The sequence below is a fragment of the Athene noctua genome, chromosome Z, assembly GCF_965140245.1.
Source record: "Athene noctua chromosome Z, bAthNoc1.hap1.1, whole genome shotgun sequence".
NCBI classification, from domain to species: domain Eukaryota; kingdom Metazoa; phylum Chordata; class Aves; order Strigiformes; family Strigidae; genus Athene; species Athene noctua.
The window spans coordinates 46437506-46462597 of record NC_134077.1 but is presented as its reverse complement, the minus strand read 5'-3'; the positions used below and the strand labels follow the sequence as shown (position 1 = coordinate 46462597).

General features: G+C 38.6%; 1 protein-coding gene across 1 annotated transcript in view; it reads right to left on the bottom strand.

The window, feature by feature from the left end:
• The window catches only part of MEGF10 (multiple EGF like domains 10), a 106005-nt gene that overhangs the window by 31292 nt on the left and 49621 nt on the right, over positions 1-25092 (bottom strand). Inside the window, exons 6-13 of the mRNA XM_074932252.1 lie at positions 18370-18616; positions 17629-17749; positions 15637-15773; positions 11958-12170; positions 6010-6184; positions 5132-5252; positions 2662-2825; positions 1194-1296 (exon numbers count right to left, since the gene is read on the bottom strand). Coding sequence (XP_074788353.1) covers positions 1194-1296; positions 2662-2825; positions 5132-5252; positions 6010-6184; positions 11958-12170; positions 15637-15773; positions 17629-17749; positions 18370-18616 — 1281 coding nt within the window. The remainder of the gene's footprint in view (positions 1-1193; positions 1297-2661; positions 2826-5131; positions 5253-6009; positions 6185-11957; positions 12171-15636; positions 15774-17628; positions 17750-18369; positions 18617-25092) is intronic.

Below are 25092 nucleotides of genomic sequence, written 5' to 3'. Positions count from 1 at the left end.
AAAAGCATATAAAAATCAGTTTGGGAAAAAACTCAGTAAAGACTCTATCTGAGGAAGTCATAAGCTCTACTTTAATTTGTGAGCACAATGATTTGCTAAACCAGTCAAGTAAATGACTTGTTGCAGATTTCTCACCTTCACCTACTATGTTTGGAAACACCAGAAAAAAAAGAAGACGTATCATGAACCTGCAAGTCAATTAGAAAAAATAGTAACTTACAAATGACTGAGTAGATAATAAATAATACTACGTTATATCTGAAATCACAAAAAAAACCTTTTTTTTTTTTTTTTTTTTTTACAGCAGAAACATGTTTTGTTCATTTAAGGTGTGTTTTTCATGTTGACTTCGCACTACTAAATGGAAGGAGTCTATACTGGTGGGTGATATGAAATCTGACCCTTGCAACACGACTGTATCACAGTGAGACACAAAGTCCAGAATACTGCATGAGGGGCAAACTTAAAGTGTCAGTTAATCCTTACTGAAGATGGAAGACTTTCTTCCCAACACTTACAGCTTAGAAATCTACATGAGAACTAAGACTACCTCCTAGAGATAAAGGGAACATTTCATGATAGCTTGCCCTTCTCCATAGTTTCATCATCTTTTAAAAAAATCTTGCTTTCCACAAACAAAAGAGTGCAACAACAGCATCAAACACAAATTTTATGAATAATTAAATATATATAGTTCTTAAAACCACGATAAAAGTGCTGGAGAGACATTGTGAAAAAAGTGCAACAATTTTTGTATAGAACAAAGTATGCAGACATACGTAATTTTTCCAAAACTTCAAGAAACTCAAATGGCAGCACAACTTCTGCACAATTTATCCTCTTTTCTGCTGCTTGAGAAAAGCCTTCTGAGTTCCTGGATGTGACGCTTTACCTACCAAAGCTGCCAGCAAAGCTTTGAATATCTACAGTTATTCACCACTTTCATAAAGAATCATACTGTGAAGGCACTCTCATTTTAAAATTTCCCCTTCTATTCCCAGCTTTCTGCAAATCCCATGCTCAACGAAGTTTCCACACCTGTGAATCACAGAGGAGACACAGCAGCCACAGAACTGGCCCTTTTCTCCTTCCAAACCCACATATTCCTCCTCTACCCACAAAACCAAAAGGCAAGACCAAGTCCCACCATAGCAAAAACTCTTCACTGTCCTTCATGACAGTCTGTTTTGTACCTGACCATCCTGGTAGACAGCGACAGTAACCTGTGGTGGGATGACAACCATCTGCATGGCTGCAGTCACAGCGCTCAGCGCAATCCATACCATAAGTGCCGTCCTGTGGCAACAAAAAAAAACAACCCAGAGATGATGACAACTGAGAATTAGAAAAGAACAAGTTCCGGTCAGTTCTGCCTCAAAGAGCAACCACATATCTCCCCTGAATCCATAATCTGCTTCCTTAATATAAAATGCTTCTGGCTTTTGGAACATTTTAGCATCCTACATTTTAATTCTTTCACTGCAGAGGGGAGACAAAGAATTAATTACATTCTCTTGAAAAACGGAGCTGGAGACAGTGATTCAGAACACAGTAACCTACACTATCAGAAGCTGCAATGAAAGCTTTCTTGTACTGTCTCTCTAATTTCCCTTACAACTGAGCTCCTACTCCAGGACCTGTATTGGGAAAGCAATTCGGCCCCCTTTCTGTCTCGGTTCAGGTGATTCTTTACAGTTGCATTAAACCATCAACCTGATATGTAGATAGTATTGCAATAGCGAAGAAAGGAAAGTGGAGCAGAAAAGTTGAGCAGAGAGTTGTTTATTAAAAAAATGAATTTTGTTAAAAATGTCCCAGAAAATTGAAATCCATCATTGGAAAAGATGGACTCTGGAAAAACCATTTTTTCATTAATTTTTTTTTTTTTTTGTATGAAAGGTAATTGAAACCAAACATAATAAAACCAAATGTAATAAAACAAATCAGTTTTGAATTTTACCATTTAAAAAATTTTGGAATTATATATTTTTATAGCTCCCCCAAACTACGGATTACAAAGTGGAACAGAACTGATGAGAAGCATGCCTTTGTCAACACAATGATTTCTTACTTTGCCTTTCTCAAAGTCTCGGAGATAGGGGAAGTCAGACCCCCAACAGAAAAGCAAAAGCCTGTCATGGGACCAGGCAGTAAGAGTCAAGAGTTCTCCTGTCTGACTGAGGAGGAAAGTTCGTTCTTCATTCATACTGTACCACAGATAAAATTTAATTAGAATCATATTGTCTGATGTGGAATATATTTTTGGTACATCTTTTCTCTCCTCATTTTCACTTAAATAAGTTTAACAGAAGCAGTTTGGATAGCATCAAATGCTATCCACAGTGAAAAATTTCATTCTGTGTTTTTCAACAAATTCTAAAGGAGCTGGTGAAAAGTTTGTGGTCCAGTTTTAAAGTGGGAAAGCAGAAAATATGTGCATCTTCATTTTCTGTAGTTACTTTTTGTGTACTTTTTTTGTGCTGCACAGGAGAATTTTTCCAGAACTGTTAGTGCACATCCCTGGTCTTGAACTCAGTTGTATATGGGCTACCAGGTGCAGTGCTCCTTAGGGATTTATCCCCATGAATTCAGAAGAATGACACATGTCCCCCTGACCAGCATTATCCTACAGCACAAAATTCAGTGAAATTATTAAACTACCTGGCAAGGGAGTTCACATTTTTCTCCTCTCCAGCCCGGGGCACAGGTACAGGTTCCATCCAGAGCATTGCAAGCCCCTCCGTTAAGACACTGGCAAGTTAAGTTACAGCCAAGTCCCCAGGTACCACTGGGACAATTTACTGAGCAATCTACACCATGCCAACCTATCAAAAATAAGAATTAAAGTGACAAATTAATTAGGCATGTTTCCCTCTGCCTACCATGTGGCATCTCTCAAAGAGGTGTGATACCAGGGTAACATTAAAAGAAGGCTAGTATCAGCAGTTTCAGCTGAGAACTTGCCCAGGTTTGAACAAAGGTGCTCAAGGGCACCTTGTAACATCTGGGCCCAGCACACATTTTCAGATGGATGCCATCATACAAAAGTTTTTGATGGGAGATCTGAAATGAAAACAGAGACACACCTTGAAATTTCACTGAGAAACACTAGATTGTACTGAAAGTTTTAAGGCATAGCTTGAAAAAAATTAGAAATGTTTTCTCTAGACTTAAGCTGCTGCTTTCATAATTCCTCCACCAGTGTTCAATACAGACAGTTCTGCAATATGGTTTTAACAAAAATCTTAGACACAAAAAAAAGAGAAAACATAAAAGTAGTGCATAAGTTGCATTTCTCCAAGGATACACACAAGACCTTTTAGATGATTTCTGTACTTCTCTCCAAATACAAAACAGAATGTAATGGAAAATTATTCTGAAATGCAGCATTCAGCACTGATTATGCCTGAGAGCAATGATTTGCAGACTGCACACTGGATGGATAGAAAAGTAAATAGATTTTTTAAAAATGTGAACATCTATTGGATACAAGAAAAACAGCATGACCCAGTCATATGTTATCATCAGCAATGACATAAGCCAAGTTTCTAATTCTGTATCTTGTTTACAGTAAGCAAAGGGAAAAATAATTTTGCACTGAGCCTAATCAATAGACTGTGCAAAACACATGTATTGAAATGAAGTTACCTCGTGCCCTGGATTGATAACCTCGAATGTAGGGGTCATTTAGGAAAAAAAAGCTATACTGTACTAGCTAGAAAATTAAGACACTTTCTCTCAGGTGTCTTTCCAGGATTTATAGATTTCCTTAATTTATGAGACAAGTTTAGTTTAATTTCACCATTTGTTGCCCTTTTTCATGACAGTATGAATAAAACTGCATGATGCACAATAAGATAGGATTATGCATGGCTCAAGAAACAGTTTTTCTCCTCAAAACCTAGCTACTTAGCAGTAGCTACTTAGCTACTTCAGCAGAGTTAAATCAGCTCCACCGTCTGTGGCAAGACTAGGAGCTGGAAACTCTCCACATTTGCTACATGACCAGTTTAATTGTATCAGTTCCTGACAAATTTAGTTGCTATTGGTCTAGGTAACTCTAACACTTGTCCCCCATTCTCAACTTTTGTGTATTTTTAGAAAAACATTTTTAGATGGGGGAGTCTGCAATGTAGGCTGGGCACAGGATTTGCCTGGGAGCGTTCAACAGCCTGCCTTTCTCTTCCCAGAAATCCAGCATCACAGCTGAGGGATGCTGGACTTTAAATCCTTCCTCACAGCAGAATTGAAAAAGAGAACAGGTGTATAGCAAGAGTGGATCTTTAAGTGGAGTATAGTAGCGTATTTTGGGTTGAACAGGAACCCACATGGACCTGTAGACCTTTATATGGGAAAAGATCTCTGCAGAATCAGTGCTGGAGGATGTCTGAGATATCTCTGTTCCAGCCAAAGGCATATGCTACTGGGAGATGGAGAGGTGGGCAGGCACATACAGTTTTCTGTAAAGATACACTGACCATCAAAATTTCTGTTGGAAGGAGAGAGCCAGGCACAGTGGTCGAGGAGCATGAATCCACTCACACTAATACTGTGAGCTTCAGAAAGTTTCTTGTGGAAGCAGGGACCAGTAGAGCGCACAGTTTGGAAGGGTTTTAGTCAAGGTTTTGTCAGAGAATTGCTGAGGAAAAGATCATTGGAATAGAAAAAATTGATAGTAAATACCAAGATCAATTCTAAACTGTCAGGAAGAAGGCTGTGTCTCTGTGGTGCTGAGAGGGGCAAGGGTGGCAGCCAGAGGTGGTGCTCAGCCAGTCTGAGGGGAAAAAGGGCTAAGTAGGACTAGGAAGGCTGACATCGGATAAATGGCATATCAGTAGTTCTCCTTAGCAGACCACAGCACTGCCACAAGAGACAAGTGGTGGCCCATCTCAAGGTAAACACTAGTAATTCACCCAGCCACCGTTTTCTCAAACTCTGTTGAGGAAACATGAACACAAGGTTCACGCATCCTTCTCCAAGCAGATGTTTTCCTAGTTTTCACCTTCCAGAGCAGCAGAAACATAGTCTCAAGCAATACAGCCTTTAAGGTGCTCTGCTTTTTATTATGCTTCTCCACTTCAAAAACGCTTTCATTTCACTTACAGCAAGAAATTACAGAAGAGACACTTACCTGCTTTGCAGGCACAAGAACCATCTACTGGTGAACAGATAGCTTCATTTTTGCAGTTGCACACAGACGAACAGTTTACTCCGTATGTCCCCGGAAGACAAGGGGTACCACAAGCAGCACCCTGAATTAATACAAAAATAGAATCTAAAAAATATTTGAGGAGCTTCAGACAACATAACTAATAAATAATCTGGACTGACTCAGGTGCTACAAAAGCCAGAAAACATACAGCCCATGACTGTCTTAGGCCGTCACTAAGTTATCCTGAATTTAAGGGAGAGACAGTATTTTCACTAATATAGAGCCCTCTTTGAAACCAAAACACAGTAAGACAGCAGTTTAATGGAAAATAACGTGGGTATGAAAATATTTTTAGGAATTAATTTGGCTGAAGCTTTCACAGTTATTATTCTTAGAAGACCAGTCATGCTGTAAAATGTTTTCTATGTTAGATTAGCATCCAATACACAGGTACCAGAAAACATGTGTAAAAGCTGCAGAATAATCTGTCCTGAACTGTAAAAACAAAGGCCTTTTCCAGAGTTTTTCTGGATGGAGCATGAGGAATTGGTGCAACAAGATAATGACTGAAACCTATCATTCCTCCCTTACACCCACACCTCAACAGCCCACCCTTATTCTTATAATGTCTTATAAAGCAACTAACCTTTATTAAAATGACTTAATTTCAGTACTGAGAACCAATCACAAATTTTGCCTTTTCAGATTCTTATCTTATAATACATCCAGTGGTACCAAAATTTGCTTACATCTCTTTTACTGTGGAAGAGAAAGGACTCTCTGTCATCTTGAAGAATTTGGCACTTAACTAAAGGCAGTGGAGTTGAAAATGGACTGTGAAAGTGAGACTTATTTACCTTAAATCCAGGGGCACAGGTGCATTTTCCAGTCACACTATCGCAGTCAGCACCATTTTGGCAGCTGCAGATCTGCTGACATGACTTGCCGTAGAATCCCGGAGAACATGTCTCATTGCAGTAGAGTCCAGACCAGCCGGGCTTGCAGGAGCATTCCCCAGACATAGGGTGACAGCTGCCAGGAGGGTATTAAAGGACAAAATAATTCAGGACTAAATGGGACATCAATTCCCAACCCACCCCCCACCCCCCGAGAACAAAATGCTGTTATAGATAGGTTGTGTAAAGGATCTTGCATGCTATGCTTAGAGATGGTTTTACTTCCCAAACCACAAAGCAAAGGGTTCTTTATATGTATATATAAATGCATGCCAATTAAGATAAGGAATGTAACATCATACAACATATAGACATTTTGGGAGGACATGGAAAGAAAAGAAGAGGTATCATTTTTCTGTTGCTGGCTGAAAATAAACCTATCTGAAACACAGTTTTTAACATAAAATAGATACACATGGTTACCAATATTAAGGTGATGAAACCATTAAATTCCCCAAAATGTACTGTTAGGTTTCCACTCCAAATATAATAGCATCATTTTCATGGCACTGCCCAAACTCAGAAGCATATTGTCTGAGAAATACGGTGTTTTGGTAAAATAGCGTGGCATCCAACACAAAATAATAACACAGCACCCAATGAGTAGCAATCACACTCCTTTCTTTAAATCTTTGGTTGAAAAGAGGATAACTGGCATCTTTCTGGGAACGACACAAAATCATTTGCATTGGGCAGAAGTCAGATATACCATCAGAGTAGTGACCTTTTGGCCTGTGTTGGCCATACCTGGTGGCATACCAGACCAGCTGTCCCTACCTGGAACAGCAGTTTCCTTGAAAGGCCAGTCAGACAGCTGTTGCCTGATAACAAATGGACATCACCTGCTGTTCAAAGATATATGTGCTGAAAAAGTGGACACAATGGGGTACTCTGTAGCACTCTGGCAGACAAAGCACTTGCTTAATTCTCACCAAAGGAAAGCCTTAATATCTAAATCCCATATATTTACAATGGGAAGACTGTTTAAAGATACATGTCCATCACTGATTGAAGTGAAGTTCATTTAAGTGTGCTGGGAAAATAATGCCTTTGTCTAGATGCGTTAAATGACTCATGTCAAGAGCCTGACTTTGCAAGATTTTCTGACTCCTTGTGTGGGGGTGTTATTGAAACTGACTATTTTTCTGACTGCTTGAAAGTTTGAAAAAGTTCCTACTGCACTTTTAGATGCTATAAGTAACAACAATATTCTTTGAAAAAGTTGCAACATAAAAAGGGAATGCCATTTTAGTTGCAACTGCTCTTGGACTCAAGGACTACTCTTGTCAAACTCAGAGTCATATCGCTGAATACAACCAACTGACAAAATACTGCTGATCAAGGAAAGTATGAATTATAAAGGTTGGATTCTGCTTTCTATATATTATTGCATAAACTTTGACATCATAAGAATTTGGGGGTCTTAAAGATACTAAAATCTCTTTGACAGTATTAAGCTGGTTTAATAAAGTGAGAGGAAAGGTCCTTCCAACTAAACAATATGTGCAGAAATGGTTCAAAAGTCATGGTGTTCATAGTCAATAGTCATGGTTATTTGTTCAGTTATAAGTGTATCTGCCATGAAATAAATAAAATGGAACTATTACCATATAAAATACATGCAGAATTACAAAAACACATAATGCAGCAAGATAATCAGATTTGTCCCCTACTCCTAATACCTTGTAGGCACCCAGTGGCATTTTGGACTCAATTACCATGTTTTTTATCAGTGGAAGAATACAGGGCAGGGAATAGGAAAAGATTTTCAATCCACAACTGAACAGTCATTAGGATATGAATTAGAATATATTTATAACATAAAATTAGTACCACTGTCATTTGAAAACATAAATCCCAGTGTTGTTTGTTAATGGGGTTTTTTTCCCTTTCAAGAGAGAGGGGTGTGAAGCAGACGCATTGATATTTTGTGCCCCCCAGTGAGTGTTACTAAGGCATTCTTGCACATATATTGATTGACATCAAAATTACTATTCTGCAATTTGTAATGAGACGTAGGAAGCTGGAACACTTCTGAAGCTTTTTGATGGTTTCTCATGCAGTTATCTTAATTGGCAGTAAGATTTATATATTAAGATAGGGAAATGAAGAGATGTTGATGTATCCAGTATCCGCTTTTATTCCTGGTCTTTTGTTCACACTTTTTGGAAGTACAACCCTACTCTGTACAGAGACAAAAAAAATACTTGTGGGCAGTTGATGTTAGCAATTTGAAGGACTTAAATGAACTTAATGTTTTTCATGTGATTTATAAAGGTGCTTCACTATTACAATGCCCAACTAAATTCTGTAGCACCCTATGCAACATAAAATTTCCACAAAATCTCTTGCACATGTACATACAAGTCTGTTAGAAAAATACGAAACTGCAAAATGCCCTAATCGTGACTTTAGAAATACACCCAGACTATATGAACTAAGCATTTACCGCAGCATGAAATTCCACTCAACCCTATATATGTATCTCAGGAAAAGCACAAGGCAAAAGAAACCCCATTAGAGCTCACGTCATGAATATACCTCTAATTCCAGCCTGAACTATACCAAATTAACTGGTGATACACAATGACCCCCAGATGATCTTACCTACAGGTGTGAAGTAGTGGTAGATCACCAGAAAGAGCTTACAAGAAAAAAAAACAAAACAGGGACATCTCAAATTTAGGTTGGAGATCAACCTGAAACCAGTGCGTATGCTGTAACACAGGTTGTAACAAACATCCTTTGAGCTTAATACGCAGCTAGTCTGCCCTTTTTACATCTTCTGAATGATCATCAGGTGTCACTTGAGTAAAGTCATGACAAAACCCAGTCTAAAAAACAAAGTGACAATGCTGATGAAGGCAGATCTTTTTTGCTCATTCCTGCAAAGTGGATTTTCAGAATGAGACTTTCTGCAAGGCCCATAAACTCTGGATGGCAGGGACACATGGATCTACTCATACCAGCTCACAGCACTGCTGATGTACATACTGGACATACTATAGATAAAACTCTGAGGAAGCGTGTTTTATGTGGTCTTAGTCTCAGCCAGCTAGCACTCACTCTACGGTGGGGTTTTTTTGCTATCAAGTAAGAAGGGAAAAATCGATAGTGTCATCTAGTCACAGATGACAGAGGTCTGTGTCTGATTTGCACTCTGGCTCAAATCCTTTCATATATATCAAAAGATGCAATAGGGAGAGCCATTTGTGAAAAAGCTCTTGGCACAAGAGGGTTGTTACCTACTGCTGTCCTCTGAGCCTCTCAAAAAGAACAAAATGTCACAAGGGTATCTATATCTAACCCTTCTGAAGCATTTAATAAAGGCTGCTGATACAACTAAGAACACCTTTCATCTCCAGGAGGTGCCATCAAGCAACAGCACTTACAAAATCCCTGTGTATCAGCTTACCCAAAATGCAAATTATGAATTACTGCCAAAACTAATTTGATGCAATTTCCTCAATCACAAAACAGTAATAGAAATACATATATCTTTTTGAACTCTAGGGTATCATAATGATTTTGTATTTTTAAATATTTGAAGAAAATGGCTAGATGCATACTTGTATACTGCAACTTATGGACACATATTTTTACAGCAGTATTTTTTGGTGTTAAGTATTTTTTTAACCAAATTTTAGTTCATTTCCATCTCTATGAATACTAAAAGCATAAGAAATAACCTAGGGCTCTAAGTCCAACAGCTCTTCTTTGAGGATATCTAAACTAGTGGTCATACCCAGATGAAAAAAGTTTTTAGGATACAGTAAGTCCTAACAGAATCCTAGGCCTACAGACACATGAAGTGTATTTGAAGAAGGAAATGTATGCCCTTTTTTGTGCCCTGGGATTACTGGTTGTTACACTGCTGCTAAATGGGTTAGGGCTATGAAGAAGATCCTTTGGCTACAGGCAGCCCAAACAGTACTTGTGATAGGCAAGTAAAGGATGAGGATATTCCCCGATGTGCTTAAAAAGTTGTCTCCTGGCTGACTGATATTTAGTGATAGATGAAGACAGCCAGACACAACTGGATTCTCAAAAGATTTTCAAAAGCGTAAAGTGTCCACAGGGAGCTTTGTCTTCTATGCCACTACTCAGCTGCTCTTTGATTTCTGTTATTTGGTGGTCTTAATCACCTTCTGACCCAGGGGGAAGGAACCTATATATGAAAAATATACTTCTGTAGTCATGAAAATCTTTGTTTTCCTCACAGATCTTTCTGCCTTTGCAAATATGCTCCCACACCTACGAGACTGTTAAAGTTTGTCATACAGAGAGGAAAACGTTCAAAAAAAGACCAGCCGTATGCTGCTGTTTACATGTGAACATTTGTGATCTGATTTGACCACAAGCTGTCTTCCAGCAGTATAAATGAAGCAACAGCTGTGTTGAACATGAATCAGAAGTAATCCCTGTAATATCAGAAATACTATACACTGTAATGCGTTCCTGTCAAAAAAGGCTGCCGCAACAGTCTGCAGACAAATTTTTCAGGAAAGCCATAATTCATAATACAATAGTATTTGGTCTACTAGAATAATTTGAGAGACAGATAGGTCAGCATTATTGTGCCATTTATTCTTGAATGCATTGCGCAAAGAATGAATTGCTTGATTTTATGTCAAAAACTCTGCATTTTTTCTAAAGACATTTCAAGTAAATGGCATAAACAGAAGTGCAAGCAGACAACTATAAAAGCATATGAATGGAAAGGGAAAAGAATTCCGTTTGCTGTCACACGGTTTGTCAATGGAAGTTATGTTGAACAACTCAGATAATCCACAAAGTAATTTTTCACAGAGGCCTAACAATAGGTATTTCCATATATGTGCTTGAGTGCTTTAACATCACTGCTAAATTCTGACTAAAGCCTTTTGTTTTATCTACAAGGAAAAGTGCATCTTATATACAACATATAGCAGCATTCTACTCAACAGTCAATACTTTCTGCAAATTTCTTTCACAGCTATTTTCAACAGCAAAAATTTAGATTATGCTCACAAACCTTACCTAAGGTACTGTGATTAGTAATGCAGTTAAGTGTAAGTGAATGCGTAAGTGAATGCACAATGACCAGAGTATTTCATCAGAAGAACTGTGTTTTGTAACAAGAGAAAGCTGTCCAGAATTGTTCTATAAATACATTGGCTTGCCTCAACTGACATCTGACATTCCTCCCTCACATCTGAAAGTTTATCTCCAAATAGCTAGTTTTAGATTTTCATAACAATATGCTGAAACACTGCAAAATCCACAAAGACACACAAAACTAAAAAACCAGGATTCATTACCACCTGAATAAGGGGACATGGTAAAAGGTAAACCAATTGGAATCTATTTTCACTTGATTCCCAGGGATCAGATTTTACTTGCTTTCTAGAAAAATCATTTAAATGACAAAAAAAATCTATTTTTGAAACCTAGATTTACAATTGGTAAGGCTTCAGAAATTTTCCTATTTCTCAATACAGTTCTCATCTACAGTACACCAGAACACGCGAGGGATGTGTGATGTATACTGCTGTATATGCTGAACAATATAATGATTTATTCATGTGGTAAATACAGAGGAAGGTCACACTTTATCTTAACATTTAATTCACGATCAGAAACCAAATACAGTGGTGAACATTAAGAACAAATATAGTTGCGAGCACTAAAATTCAGAATCTCTTTTGGGCTGGTGTTTTCAGGTTACACAATACCAAATACCCCTACAAGTCTTTATCTTCTTCAGTTTGCATGAAAGTACTAGAAAAATCAGGAAATATTTATTATTAGATTATATTCAGATTTCTATGTTCTATACAGAAAAACAGGCCAAAGGGTGTAAAGCCTACCTCCAGGTATTGGGTATGTGGCAGGGACACTTTTTATCACACTTGAGACCATAAATTCCCTCAGGGCAAAGCCTTGTTTCACAGTGCTCTCCAGTGTATCCTGGTTCACAGAGACAGGCACCACTAATATGGTAACATTTCCCCCTATTCATACACTTGCAGGTCTCAGCACACTGCACTCCGTAAGTTCCCACTGGACATTCATCTTGGCATCTGTGAGAAAAACAAACAAAAAATAGTTTTATTTCCCATAAACTACAGCTTTTGGACATTTAAGGGAAATATGGTTTATGAGGACTCTCTTACACTGGTCTAAAATGCCCCTTAAGTAGAGCAGAAATGTAAATAACTTTATATTTAAAAGGTCCTGTTTATATAACTTTATATTTAAAAGGGCCTGTCTCTCTGGTCACTTTTGCTGCTCAGCTGGACAGGCTTAGAAACACTGGCTCTGCAAATTCCTTTGGAAAAGGTGTCCCTTCTCTCCAGCAAAAGAGTCAACGTACATACACAGACCCTTGCACTTCGCATTCAGGAACCAGAACAAAACTGAACACTCTTAAATCAGACCTGTAGTATGAAGGAATAAATTTTCCAAGTATTTTGTTTCAAAAGCCATCCATCTGTAACTTTCTAAAGTGATCTAGATTCCACACTTAGCAACAGTGTGGATAGCCAGCAGACACCCATGCCTCTGCAGATGCTCATGTCAGGAAGTTTCCTGGCAATCAGGCTCGGCAGTTTCTGACAAGAATACTTTCAAACTGTGTTTCCAAACATGTGATGTTTCCAGAATACCCTTCTTTTCAGAACTTTGTTATAAGCCTATTTTTTTGTTGATTTTTGTCTTCAAAAATTCATAGGATCACATGGAAAAATCTTCAGGAAACTAAACCCCTTCTTCTCATCTGACTTTTCTAATAGATGAAAGTGAAAATAAGAAAGACTTGACTTTAACCCATATGGGAGAGTAGCAATGATTTTTGTTGCTCCCTAATGAAATAGAACCTAATAAAGGCACTTCTTCACCAAACTTTTCCTCTTTCATTCACAGTGCTTTTAGAAGATAGCTACCTTACGCAACAGCCTTATTTCCTTCATGTTTTACATCTGAAAGATGTTATTTAACCTAAAGATCAGACTGTATGTTTAGCTGTCCAGCCTGACTACTAAAAGACAACTTCCAGTATCCTGCTTCTAAAACTTGCAACTCATTTACTAATGAGTTTCCAGACAGCAATTTCATTTGGTGATGTATTTAAGAGATACAATGAGTTTGATGTTTTCAGCTTTAATTTCTCAGTGGTTTACAACTGAATCGTTAAAATTCTGAATGGCAGTACTACTACAGCACTACTAAAGTCTCCAGCACTAAGTGCACTTAAAATACTTGATTGTGTGTATGAAAGCAGACCCCTCAGCTCAACAGGTTCAGGCCTCAGCGCCAAGGATGACAACATTTCATAGCTTATGTGTCAGGGAAAATCCCCACATTTTTCAGTATAAGCATCCTATAAACTCTGAATTATGTTGTCATAGAAAAAAAGATGAAACAGCTAAATCCCAAAGCTTTAGGGCCAGAGCATGCTGGCACTAAAGACCTGAGGTATGCTGTGAACTCAGCAGTGGTGTCAGGCACATAGTATCTTCCACAATTTGGGCACCTGTAAAATTTACCAAGTTACAGATTGTACAAAAATATTACTTCATAATACAGCTCATTATTAATGGCTTTATCAGCTTATAACGTGCTGATTTCCCCAGCCCTATGAAAGAATTTCCTCGGCGGTCTCTTTTCATTTTTCTTATATGCTTGCCTTTTTTTTTGTTTGCTTGTGGGCTTTTTTTGTATGATTGGTGGTTTATTACAGGCGAATTTCAAAGACACATGATACAAGGCACTGCAAAATTTAATAGAATTCAGCAGAGCCCTCTGACTGAGGTAAAATGCGTATACACTTTCATTTCATGCTTTGCAGTATTTGCCTCAATCGGACACTGTTATCCAGAAGTTTCATGGTATCTGTAACTCTGCCCTGACTGATGTCAGTAACAAAATCCCCTTTCCTTCAGACATGTAGCATAACAATAGAGCTACTGACCCTGTTTAAATGTTTGCTAATGAAGTTATACAAATAAAGCTGAGAATTAGTCTTCTCCAAATGACAATCAGTAATCCCAGCCAAATTGTACAAAATTTAACCTTGCCATTTTGTTTTCAATTGCATCTTCAGCAGCCTCCGAAAGACCCTATTCCACTTCATGGTGAGGACAGGAATCAATCAGGCAGAAGAATTATAAAGGTAGTTAAAAGTAGATTCCCTTGTCAACTCAGATCACCTAGAAACTTACTTGCTCTAGGATTCCTCTTTTTCTTGCAGTATGACCAAGTTCCAGGAGTCACCACCACACCAAAATCTTAGACAAATACTGTTAAGTTACACACGGAAGTGGAGAATAGCTTAGCACTTTTAAAAACTGTCCTTTTTGCTGCTGGTATTCATGTGCTATCCCAGCCAATGCCCACACATTTCTGGTAATGCTTCTCTCTCTTGCCAGTTCACTGACATGAAATAAGAACCAGGTCTACAACCTTGCTTCTGACCCATTCCTGCCCTTGGAGTATCTTCAAAAACAACTGGAAATACAGCCTGTTTTGCAGGAGAAGAGGGAGTTCAAACTTTCAAACTCAATCAAAATGCTGCAGCCTGTAAGGCATTTCAGATTGAAGTCAGACTTAAATTCCAAGGCAAAAAATATAGTTGTGTTTAGAAACACCGGTGTGGTGCAGTGTATAGACTCCCATACGGATATTGCTTTGATTTTCCTGCTGACTTGTACGTGTCTCTTTAAACGCAGCTACCACCTTCTGCACTATTTCTTCACAGACGTGAATTTAAATTTGGCATCCAAATGGCTCTGGAGTAGTTGTTTCTCTTCTTCCTGAGGTTTTTTTGCCCCTTATGTCTGGCACATCTTTCCACATTTCCTGTGAACACTTGCGTGGGAAGTGCATATGGTTATAATACCCTCTACTGCTGGCAGAGAATCCCTGGACTGACCCCAGTGATTAAGCTGCTGCTGACTTCAGCAAGTAAGTTGTGTGCTGTTTAAAATATATGCAGAAAACCACTTCTTTGAACACTTTCCACTGCCTTCAAAAATAATGTCTTGCTATATTATCTTTCCAATCTACCAAAAATTATTTTTTTAACAATCAAGTCAGAAAATAAAGAAGTTCCACTTCTTCATTTGAACAAAATACTTCAGGAGACAACTCTCCAGCTTGCTCACTTTGAAGGGGAACTGAATGAGCTTCCCTTGCTACTACGACTACCAAACATCTGCACAAAACCAAGAGCTTCCCTCCTCACCCCTTCGCCATACCCCAAACTATGTCACTCTGCGAGTCACTCAAGGGAAGACACGCAAGACACTGCCAGAGCACAGGCCACAGCAGGAAAACCCTGAAACCAAGCAGTTCCTCGGAGAAGGGTAATCACATAAGCACTTTTAACTTGTAACTCAGCAAGAAGTGAGTGGCATGGCAAACATTTCATAAGACTCTTTTAACTGTATCACAGTTATTTTCATTCTGCTTTTTAGCAGTTTCCTAACTTTTTCTGTCATAACGGACCATTTGCAGGTTCAGCAGTCTGGTAAAGTAAGTTTTCCTTACCGTTCTCCTGTGTAACCTGGGCTGCAATGGCATTGACCTGTCGCTGAGTCACAGGTCCCTCCATTGTGGCACTGGCACTCCTGGGAACAGTTTTTCCCATAACGACCCTCAGGACAAGGCTGACCACAGACCATGCCCTGTGTGTGCAGAAAAATAAATCTTAATATTAGATTTGGGATTACAGCTTGAATGGACAATGAAGAAAGCTTTGTAATAAAGGAAGATCAAAGAGATCATGTGTCACTTGTCTAGTGCTGATCTTGGAAATAACAGACACTTCTCCAGCTTTAAACATGGAGTATGTTTCAGCACTGGAGGAATAATCTTCTAGGATTTCCATTTTGGAAGCCAAAGCTAATGAAAAACACTATCTCTAAGCAACAGTGAAAACACTTAGACTAATTGATGTCAAGCTCTTCACAATTTATTTATCAGAAGTAGCATATATCAAGACATCCGGAAATGCCCTTCTGTGAGTAGTGGTGTAGAAATCAGTAATTGCTATAATGCCCCAATTATACTACTTTATGATAGCGTGTTTCTTCTGATGAAGAGAAAGAGCTGTTTGTAATTTCACTGAAAGCAGCATATCTTAAAAGCTTAGGTAGGGTATCTGCTTCCCTTCAACAGGTTTTGAATTTCTGTAGTTCTATTTACATCCTTGGAATTAATTACACCTGTGTAGTGAGGGGAGCATCAGATCTTAAGACTTTTAAGAAGTCATTTGAAGAAAAACATAATTACAGGTATCTCATCAGGTAAGAGATATGCAGGTATTTCAGCTAACATAAGATACTGAAGAATTTATACCTGGCTACTTTAAACCTTCCTTACATGAAAAACAGAAGAGGCTGTACTGACAAAATTGTGTTTCACAGAATTGAAAAATCTAAAACTAACAAAGAGTTATGAAATAATTACTTGGAATGGAAAATTAGTGAAAGGGCTGAACAGTAATTTATTAGTGAAGACACACACTAGTATAAATTTTCTGTCACTGCTTCATATGCTATCTCATTTTTCATTAGCTGTATTTAGGCAGGTAAAGTGAGTCAAGAATCTATGTAAACATTTGTATTCTATTCTGTGACCAATAATTTCATTCTAACACGAATTACAATAAAGAGTAAAAATGGCCATGATCCAATTTAGGTAGTCAGGTGAGCGGTGCTTGCTATTCAAACACACAGAGATAACCATTTATAGCTATGTTCTCTAGTTGGTGCAAAACTGACCTCTTCCGGAGGTTATCCCAACAGAATATCTCAATTATCATGAGATAATTAAAAGTTCAGTAAATGTGGACTTTCACTCAAAATGGACATTTAAATAGAAAACATTATTAACAAATATTACTGATAAATAGTATCTGCAAATGTATTTAAAGAAATTGTTTGGGCTTTAATAACCTTCCAGCCTTTTGATCATTTTCCAGCACCATTATTTATCAACTCAGAGTTGGCCGCCTGTTAGGAGGGGAAGCTACTTGCAGCTCCAAGGTCAATTCTTTCCCTACCCACTGACAAATGGGTAGAAAGTCTAAAGATAATGTCACCATTCTGATGTCCCATTTCCATCACCAAGTTTAACACAGTATCTCCAGTTCTGGGGTTTTTGCCATGCATACTATGAAAACAGGCACAAAACCCACTGCTAAAATATGTAGCGGTGTCACCTCCCTACAACATTAAATTCTATCTGGAAATTAATGACTTCCAGACAAGATCTAAAGGATGTTGCCTTGTCATGGTACAATTCATGTCTTTTGCTTCCCTGAATCTGATATGGTTAAAAAGGCAGTGCAGAATCGGAGTATTTTCAGTAACAGATGGTTTTGCAAGTATTTTATTCCAGTCCCTTATGGTAAAATACATTTCTCATTAGTTCTGGCTACAGAGAGAGTGCATTTGCTATCCTCATTCACTACCCTTTTCTGATACTGCCCAAAGTCTACAAATATGGCATTGTGTCTATTTCAGAAAGTGCTTTTACCATCCATCCTGGTGGGCAGGCACACTCCCCAGTGACATGGTGACAGACGCCTCCATTCTGGCACGGGCACCTCTCCTCGCACTGCGGCCCATGCTTCCCAGGGGGACAGAGGTCCTCGCAGCTGGGAAAGTGGTGGTGTACAACAGAGACAACTGTTACTTCATCACACGCTCCAGTATCCAGCCACCTCTTTATTTTTAACGCTATTATTAACTTTTCTGGCCAAAAGTATGAAACAAAAAGCAGTCCAACATAAAGAGATGCACACTGAGTATTGTATAGCATCCATGCAACAAAGCTGAGGAAACAGTCCTAGCAATCTATGAATTATTTCCTCTTAAATATATTTCTTTCTACACTGGTTGGTGCTCGTTCGTGGTTACTGATAAAAGCTCAACTATTCTGGAATGACAAAGCCAAGTAACTCCCATGTTTCAATGCGATTTTTCAAACTTGTAGCCAAACCATTTGCATGATGGTCATGAAGAAGCTCCTGCTGACACTTTTTGTGGCTTTTACCTAGCAGTCCAGATCAAGAGGGATTTTTCTTGGCTACACACCTGAATATGCACTGCAACATGGTTTGCCCAGCTGCTTCTTAGCCATCAGCCTTGCTTCCCTGCATTATATAGCAGCCAGAACAATAGCACAGTGATAAAAGTTAATCTAAACTTAATTTCTCTTTTTAGCACTATGTAAAACTGGTATCTCTTCCCCATAAATAATATAGCCACTGCTTACAAGGCACCAGTGTATCCAGGAGGACATGTGCACTCTCCAGTCACATGGTCGCAGGTGGCTCCATTTTGACACTGGCATTTTTGATGGCAATCGTTTCCGTATGTCCCCTGATCGCAGTGCTCCTCACAGCGCCAACCTTTGAAACCTGATGCACAGTGGCAGGCTCCAGTGATGGGGTTGCACAAGGCTCCATTTTTGCACTGGCAGCGGCTGCTGCAGTGAGGTCCCCAGTGGTCACTGTCACAAGCTGAAGGGGTAGAATGAAAAATTTGCAGTAATTTTATAATAGCTCATGTTACAGCACTGAAGATACTATGAGTCAACTGTAAGAAAAAAAAAGGAAATAGTTATGTAAGTACATCCTCAGTTCTCCTTGGTCCTCAAGGATCTTGGCAGGCAGACAGAACTTAACTTATGAACACAAATTAACTTCTTAAGCATAAAAGCAAACACTTTAAAATGTGAAGCTGTGAAGTAAATGAAAGTTCTAGTGTCTTCAGCATCAGAACTCATTATGACTCTCCACTGTCAGATAAATAATGATTGCAGTGAGCTTCCATTTACACAGGTCTTGCTAACTTAAAAAATAAAAAAATGTGGTCTAAATCATAAAATGTCTGAATCCTACAAGGAAGTTGTGAAGCTCACTCAACATAAGATTATGATTTTTTTCAAATCCAGAAGTTCCTACTTGTCTAAGTAACTGCAAATATTCCCTTTTCAATCCTGCAATATACCAACAGGACAAAAGAAAACACAAGAAGTGTTTCACCAAGAAATAGAAATTAACGACTATATGGTTGAATTTAATCTGGATGTTACAAATTTGGTTATCCAACGTATCTTCACAATCATTCAAATGTACCTTTTCTTGTCTGCCCCAGTGCAGCCCATTAAAACCCTGTAAGAAAACCACTCAGAGGTTATTTCAGTATCAAAAGAAAAACCTTAATGTTAAAGAAGAAATTCTTAAGAGAGAAACATGGGAGTTCTGTAAAAAGCTAGAAGATTAAGGTCACCTAGAGTTCAAGAGGAATGTCCTAATCATATGGTCAAGTGATCTGATTTTATTTTTATGTGCTGTTAATAACAGCGGTACAATGGGAAAACCTCAACTGCAGCAACTGGAATCACGGGCTCTCCTCTTGGGAGACTGACAACCATTGTCCTCCCCGTCTTATCCTGGGACAAAAAAGCCAGGCAGAGAACAGGCACACTTTCCTAGACTAATGCCAAGTAATTCAGGAATCCTCCTCAGGGTAAGAATTATTCAGCCATAGGAGCTGTTCACTCAGGCTACACAAATAAAAGTGGATTACTGTCTCTTAAAGAATCTGCTCCTTAAAATTACTTTTTTTCCAAGAGAGGTCAGTAGAACATGCATCCATAATGGAGATATTGTGAGCACCTACACACAATAAAATGCAGAGTGACAGGAAGCATTGTATCTATTATAAACACCCAGCAATACTGTCAAACTGACAGAACAACTGTTCATCTTACTGGCCTCTCTCTTTGAAGATGTGTCGGTTTTGGTCTGGACTACACTACAATGCACTGCTGTCTACAGCACACAGCATCTCACAAGTTGCATTTCCCCATGATAACCCACATTCATTCAGAGCTGCTCTATGTTTATTTTCAACATGTTTGCATGGAATAGGAAGTGTAATCCTCATGCTTAACCAGACCTCAAATTGTTGTCGGGAAACCAGCTACTTTGGGATATATATAAATATATGAATGGGTGGTGAGAGGTGTGAGACAGACACATGTTCTGCCATGACTGAGCAGACACCCCTACATTTTTTATTCCTTAACACATTAGTCTGGTTTCAGACAACCGTCTTCCTCCTACTCCCAGACAAAACAATTTCAATTTCAGCCATTCCTCATGGAATAACTAAAAAAATAAAAAAAACCCCAACCAACCAACCAAAAAACCCCAAACAAAGAAAACTCTGTCCTGGCATGTCTGATAAGCAGAAGAACTCAGACTGATCACCAGACCACAACTGTTCCAGTGTAGAGCTCAGTCCAAGATGAATGTGGCCTGAACACACTCTAGATACAAAGACGTGACAGGCAAGAGAAGACTTCTTGTTTGGTAAGTGTCAGCTTGTGTTTTTTCACTAATAGTTAGAAATAAGATATTTGGTGCACTGCAACAACATTCATGTAGCTGCTTAAAGCCCCAGCATAATGAGTCTCAGAGTCACACAGACCAGAAACATCTACTTACCATGCATCAGCCAGCGCATCCAACAGCGAGGCACCGTAAGTGATAGAAACCACTTCATTGGTGAAGCAGCAGAGGCCCTGTCCTCCCTTCGCTCTTTCTACAATCCCATCCCCAGACTGCCTCCCTGGCATGTGCCTTGCTGTCTTCTGGAGATTTACTGATGTCTGAAGTACATGTGCTGTGTCTGTGAACTTGAGCATTTCTTGACTATTTTACTGTGAGAGCATGTACCACACAGTACATAATAATTTATTAGTTTCCTGGTGTGATCTTCTTATTATGTTTGTAGGAAATCATTAAAATAAAAAGCATTGTGGAGCTGCTAATAGGATTTCCAGTCTCATGACCATTCTCCTGGCAACAGCCAGGTGGGTAACAAATATTGACTATGCAATTTTTCAATACAGCACAGCAGCGAGGCATTCCACCAAGACAGAGTGGTGACCCCATGTACGACTGCACGATAGTCCTTTATGCAAGGTCTGTCACCATTTGTCATCCATCTCTAAGTTATGGGCAGAACTGTGGAGAAATCTGCAGGATTAATGGGAATAAATAATAATTTTTAATGAGATGGATAAATCACATATTTTATCTCTATGTTGTCTGACTGACAGTCAACAATGTTCCCCATAGGAAATTAAAGTGATTTTTCAGAAACTGATGCTCCTGTTTTTATATTAAATTTACTTTAAGTTAAATTAAATTAAGTTTACTATTAAAAAAAAAGCAGAGGACAAAGTGTAGAAATGTTTCCTGTGGTGAGTTTGGTTTATTTTTAATTAGTGTTCAAGGCTAAATTTACCAACTATTACATCAGACACTTTCTGCTGCTTCCTAGTATTCAGACCCTAAGAAAGCTGGGCTGGAAGTCACACAGCTGTTAATCTGTGGAATGGAATAGCCTTTGAGTTAATGACTATCGTCGGGTTACAGACTGCCAGCTGGAGTTTAATCAGAATATCTGCTCTGACTGTCCTGACTGCATCAAGGTCACAAGCACATATGCAAATACTACATGCATGTATGTGCAAAAGGGTCAGCTACTGACTTCTGAACAGATTTGGAGCTGTAAATCATCTGTCTCAGCCCAGCTTATATGTGAAAAGGAAGCAAAGTACAGAGACAATATCCCCATGCTCAGAATGGATTCAACACAAGAATGATGCATGTCAACCCCAAGAACTAATGGAAACAGTCTGAGTCCTGCACAAATGCAAAACCCAATCAGAAAAGCAGCATTAATTTTCTGTATTGATCATACAGAACTGGCCTAATGTTTTACATGAACCACCTTCCTTACAAAAGTGGTTCTCCTTCCCCTTTTCACTTATGTTATATTCACCCTCAGGTTCTTCTGAGCACGAGCTGGCCACACACTGCTCCCTATCAGCTTTCATGGTAGACTCACAGGGTCCTTTCTGCCTTCACCTTACACTGTAGGGGAAAAAAAGTTAATCAAAGTACATGCTTAACAAACAACGTGGTATTAATGACACATCTTGTTGTCATTTTTATTTTCTTATATTCTGTTCATCTGGGAGTATCTTTTTTGTCACTGCAGTATGTGATGTGCGCATCACACAATGCTGCAAATACAGGATGGAGAATTTTCTCTCAAAAAGCTACTCAATGAAAGCAGAAGTTTGCTTTTGGGAATAAGGGCACTGCACTGTATAAATGCTCATTTAAAGTGGGCAAGTATGGTATGAAACTCTAAGACAATACAGATCTATCACCATAAAGAGATGCTTGCTGAAACTGAGTGCCAAACAACTTTAGAAACTTAGGATTCAGCAGTGAAAAAATCAACTTCAAGAAGAAACTGAAATCTGCAATGCCAATTGCTATCATTCTGAGGCTTTTTGTAGCGTCTTTGAAGATTTAAAGTTCTGTATTTCCTAACATAATAACTTCAATGCACATTGTTATTATGCTGGGCTAGATGTGGTTTTATGCACATGGTTTCTGTGAGCAGCTGGTGATTTGCAAATTTTCTAGCACAAGGTATGAATTTTTATAATAATCTGAAGCACATCTGAAGAACTGGTAACTCCTTTATTGCTCCTTATAAACAAATACATTTTTAACTAAATGTGGTCACATACTTCTAAGGGGACTTTTCTGCCCTTTTTTTTTCTTAATTTCATTAAACGGCAACAAAAAGTGCAAATGAGTCTGAGTTTATTCCTGAAAAACTCACCTTGATGACCTACAGCTCTGTAATTTCAAAAGAATGGCATATAATGAGAACAAAATAAGACTACCAAATCAAGTCAAAGAACATTTCAGAAGAAAAACCTCCTTAGAAACTCTGACTTGTAACTCTTTTACATATGCTACAGTTTCCTTTATAACATGATATTCAAGCCAGACAACGTTTATTACAATGCTTTTTTTAAGATCTTTCTTCTCTTTTTGTCTTTCTTTTTTGCTCATGGAGACGCGAAAATGAAGATCACAGCAAAACTAAGATTTACTTCTCTTGCTGTCATGTTTTGTAGCTGTCTTATACGTAGCACCAAGACAACAGAATAAGATATTATTCTGCACCTTTTCTGCAACACACCCTGCTGTGTGTTTCTGGAAATATGTACCACTGTCACCAAAAAAGAAGAGATTCTTATCACAGCTTTAAGCTTATGTATTTTTATGGCTTTTTAAAACAAGTGAAAACAAAATTCCCTACCACAGACAGCAGAAACAGAGTGAACATTCCCTCACTTGGAAAGCAATATTGTGAAGTACAAATTTAAAATAAGCAAACAGTGGTAGAATTCCTCTCTCTCAGTCTCCTCAAAACTCCAACATAATTTCTTCAGATAGGTTCAAGGATCAACAGCCTTTATAAGTGAAAGTTGATTTTCCTTGCCCCAGCATTTCAAACAAACTGAAGTTGCCCATAACTTCAACATTGTCTTTGGTTGACCTTTCTTCCTTTCTAGGTTGTCACATCAAGGATGTCTAAATATTTGTGCCTTCCTTTGCATCCCTCCTTTGAATCTCAGATCTCTATTGCCTTGTAGTTACTTTCATGGCCCTTATCTGTCCCTCATCTATCATTTCTCATCCAGTATCCAAGTATCAACCTCCACATTTCCACCACCTGTGACATTAGCCCCTTTGTTGCAGACTATCATTTTCCTTGTTTCTTTTCAAGTTGCCCCTACTTGGCACAGCTCTCCATAACCCAAGCCATAAAACTTCCATGATGTCCTCCTCAACATTCCCACCTTCTAACTCCTCCTGCCTGTCAAGTCCACAAAAAGTTGATGTGACAAGTGTGTCAAAACCACTACCTGTCACAGTCATTTATCAGTGTTTGCATCCTTCCTCATCTCCTACTTGTTTCCAGCTTTGTTTAACTCTTAACTTTTCCTTCAACTACAAGTTCTCCGGGCAGAGGCAACTTTCTGTTCTATATTTTCACTTGCAGAACAAGCCCACAAATCCCCAGCAGGGACAGCCATGAGGTCCACCACAGAGCAAGAATGTCCACCATCTACCACTAAAAGTAGACCAGCTGTAACATGCCCTGTTTAAAAACTGTTCCAGTCTTCTGGAGCAGAGCATATAAATAAGCAAAGAGTAACATTTCTAGGCAGGCCCACAAGTGACTTGTGTTATCAGAGAATAACCACCACTAACAATCAAGCATAGCCAGTGTAAGTAGGCCAATATTGAGAAAACTTTGATTTATCCAAAGGAGTAGCCCACTCACAATCTGTCATTATAAATTGCTCTAAGGCTGTCCAGAGTTTAGCATTGGGAAGAATGACTCTTCCGTCTATTTCAGAAGCAAGAAACATGCTTAACATAAATATACATTAGTGGAACTGATACTTTAGATAATTAACTGGCAGTAAGTAGAATCTGATGAATCTCAGTAAGTATTTCACAACAAAACCAAGTAACTTTTTATGAAGGCTGAATTTAAATTCATAGGTGAGAGGAGTCACTCACCTCAACTCTTTTTCTGATGACCTCAGTAAGGAAACACACAAGTTTCCTTGTCCTCTCTTTTCTCCACCAACAAGGGATGCCCATCTAACTTTCAACTGTCAACAGAAGGGAAATTTAATCTAATTCATGTGCTAGACAGTCTTGTATTTTGCATACCTGAGTGTTTATTAGTTTTGCCTAAAGAGAGTGCCATAACTACAGTATGAAGTCTTGCAAAGACATGGTATACACCACACTCCAGACTGTAAAATTTTGTCAGAAAACTGGACTGATGTCCTTCTTGACAGGAAAGAAGGTATTCCACATACAATGACAAGTCAGATAGGTCATATATTACATGAAGGCATCACGTACCTCTGGTCCACACAAAACTAAACGTATAGTATTTTATGGATCCTCAGTTACTCCTCACTGATAAGGGCATGAAAAGTCATGGTCATGTAGATGCTACTCTTAATGATCTTCATTTCTAAGCATGTTTGTTTTCAGAACAGCACTTATCTTATGATTCACTAAGC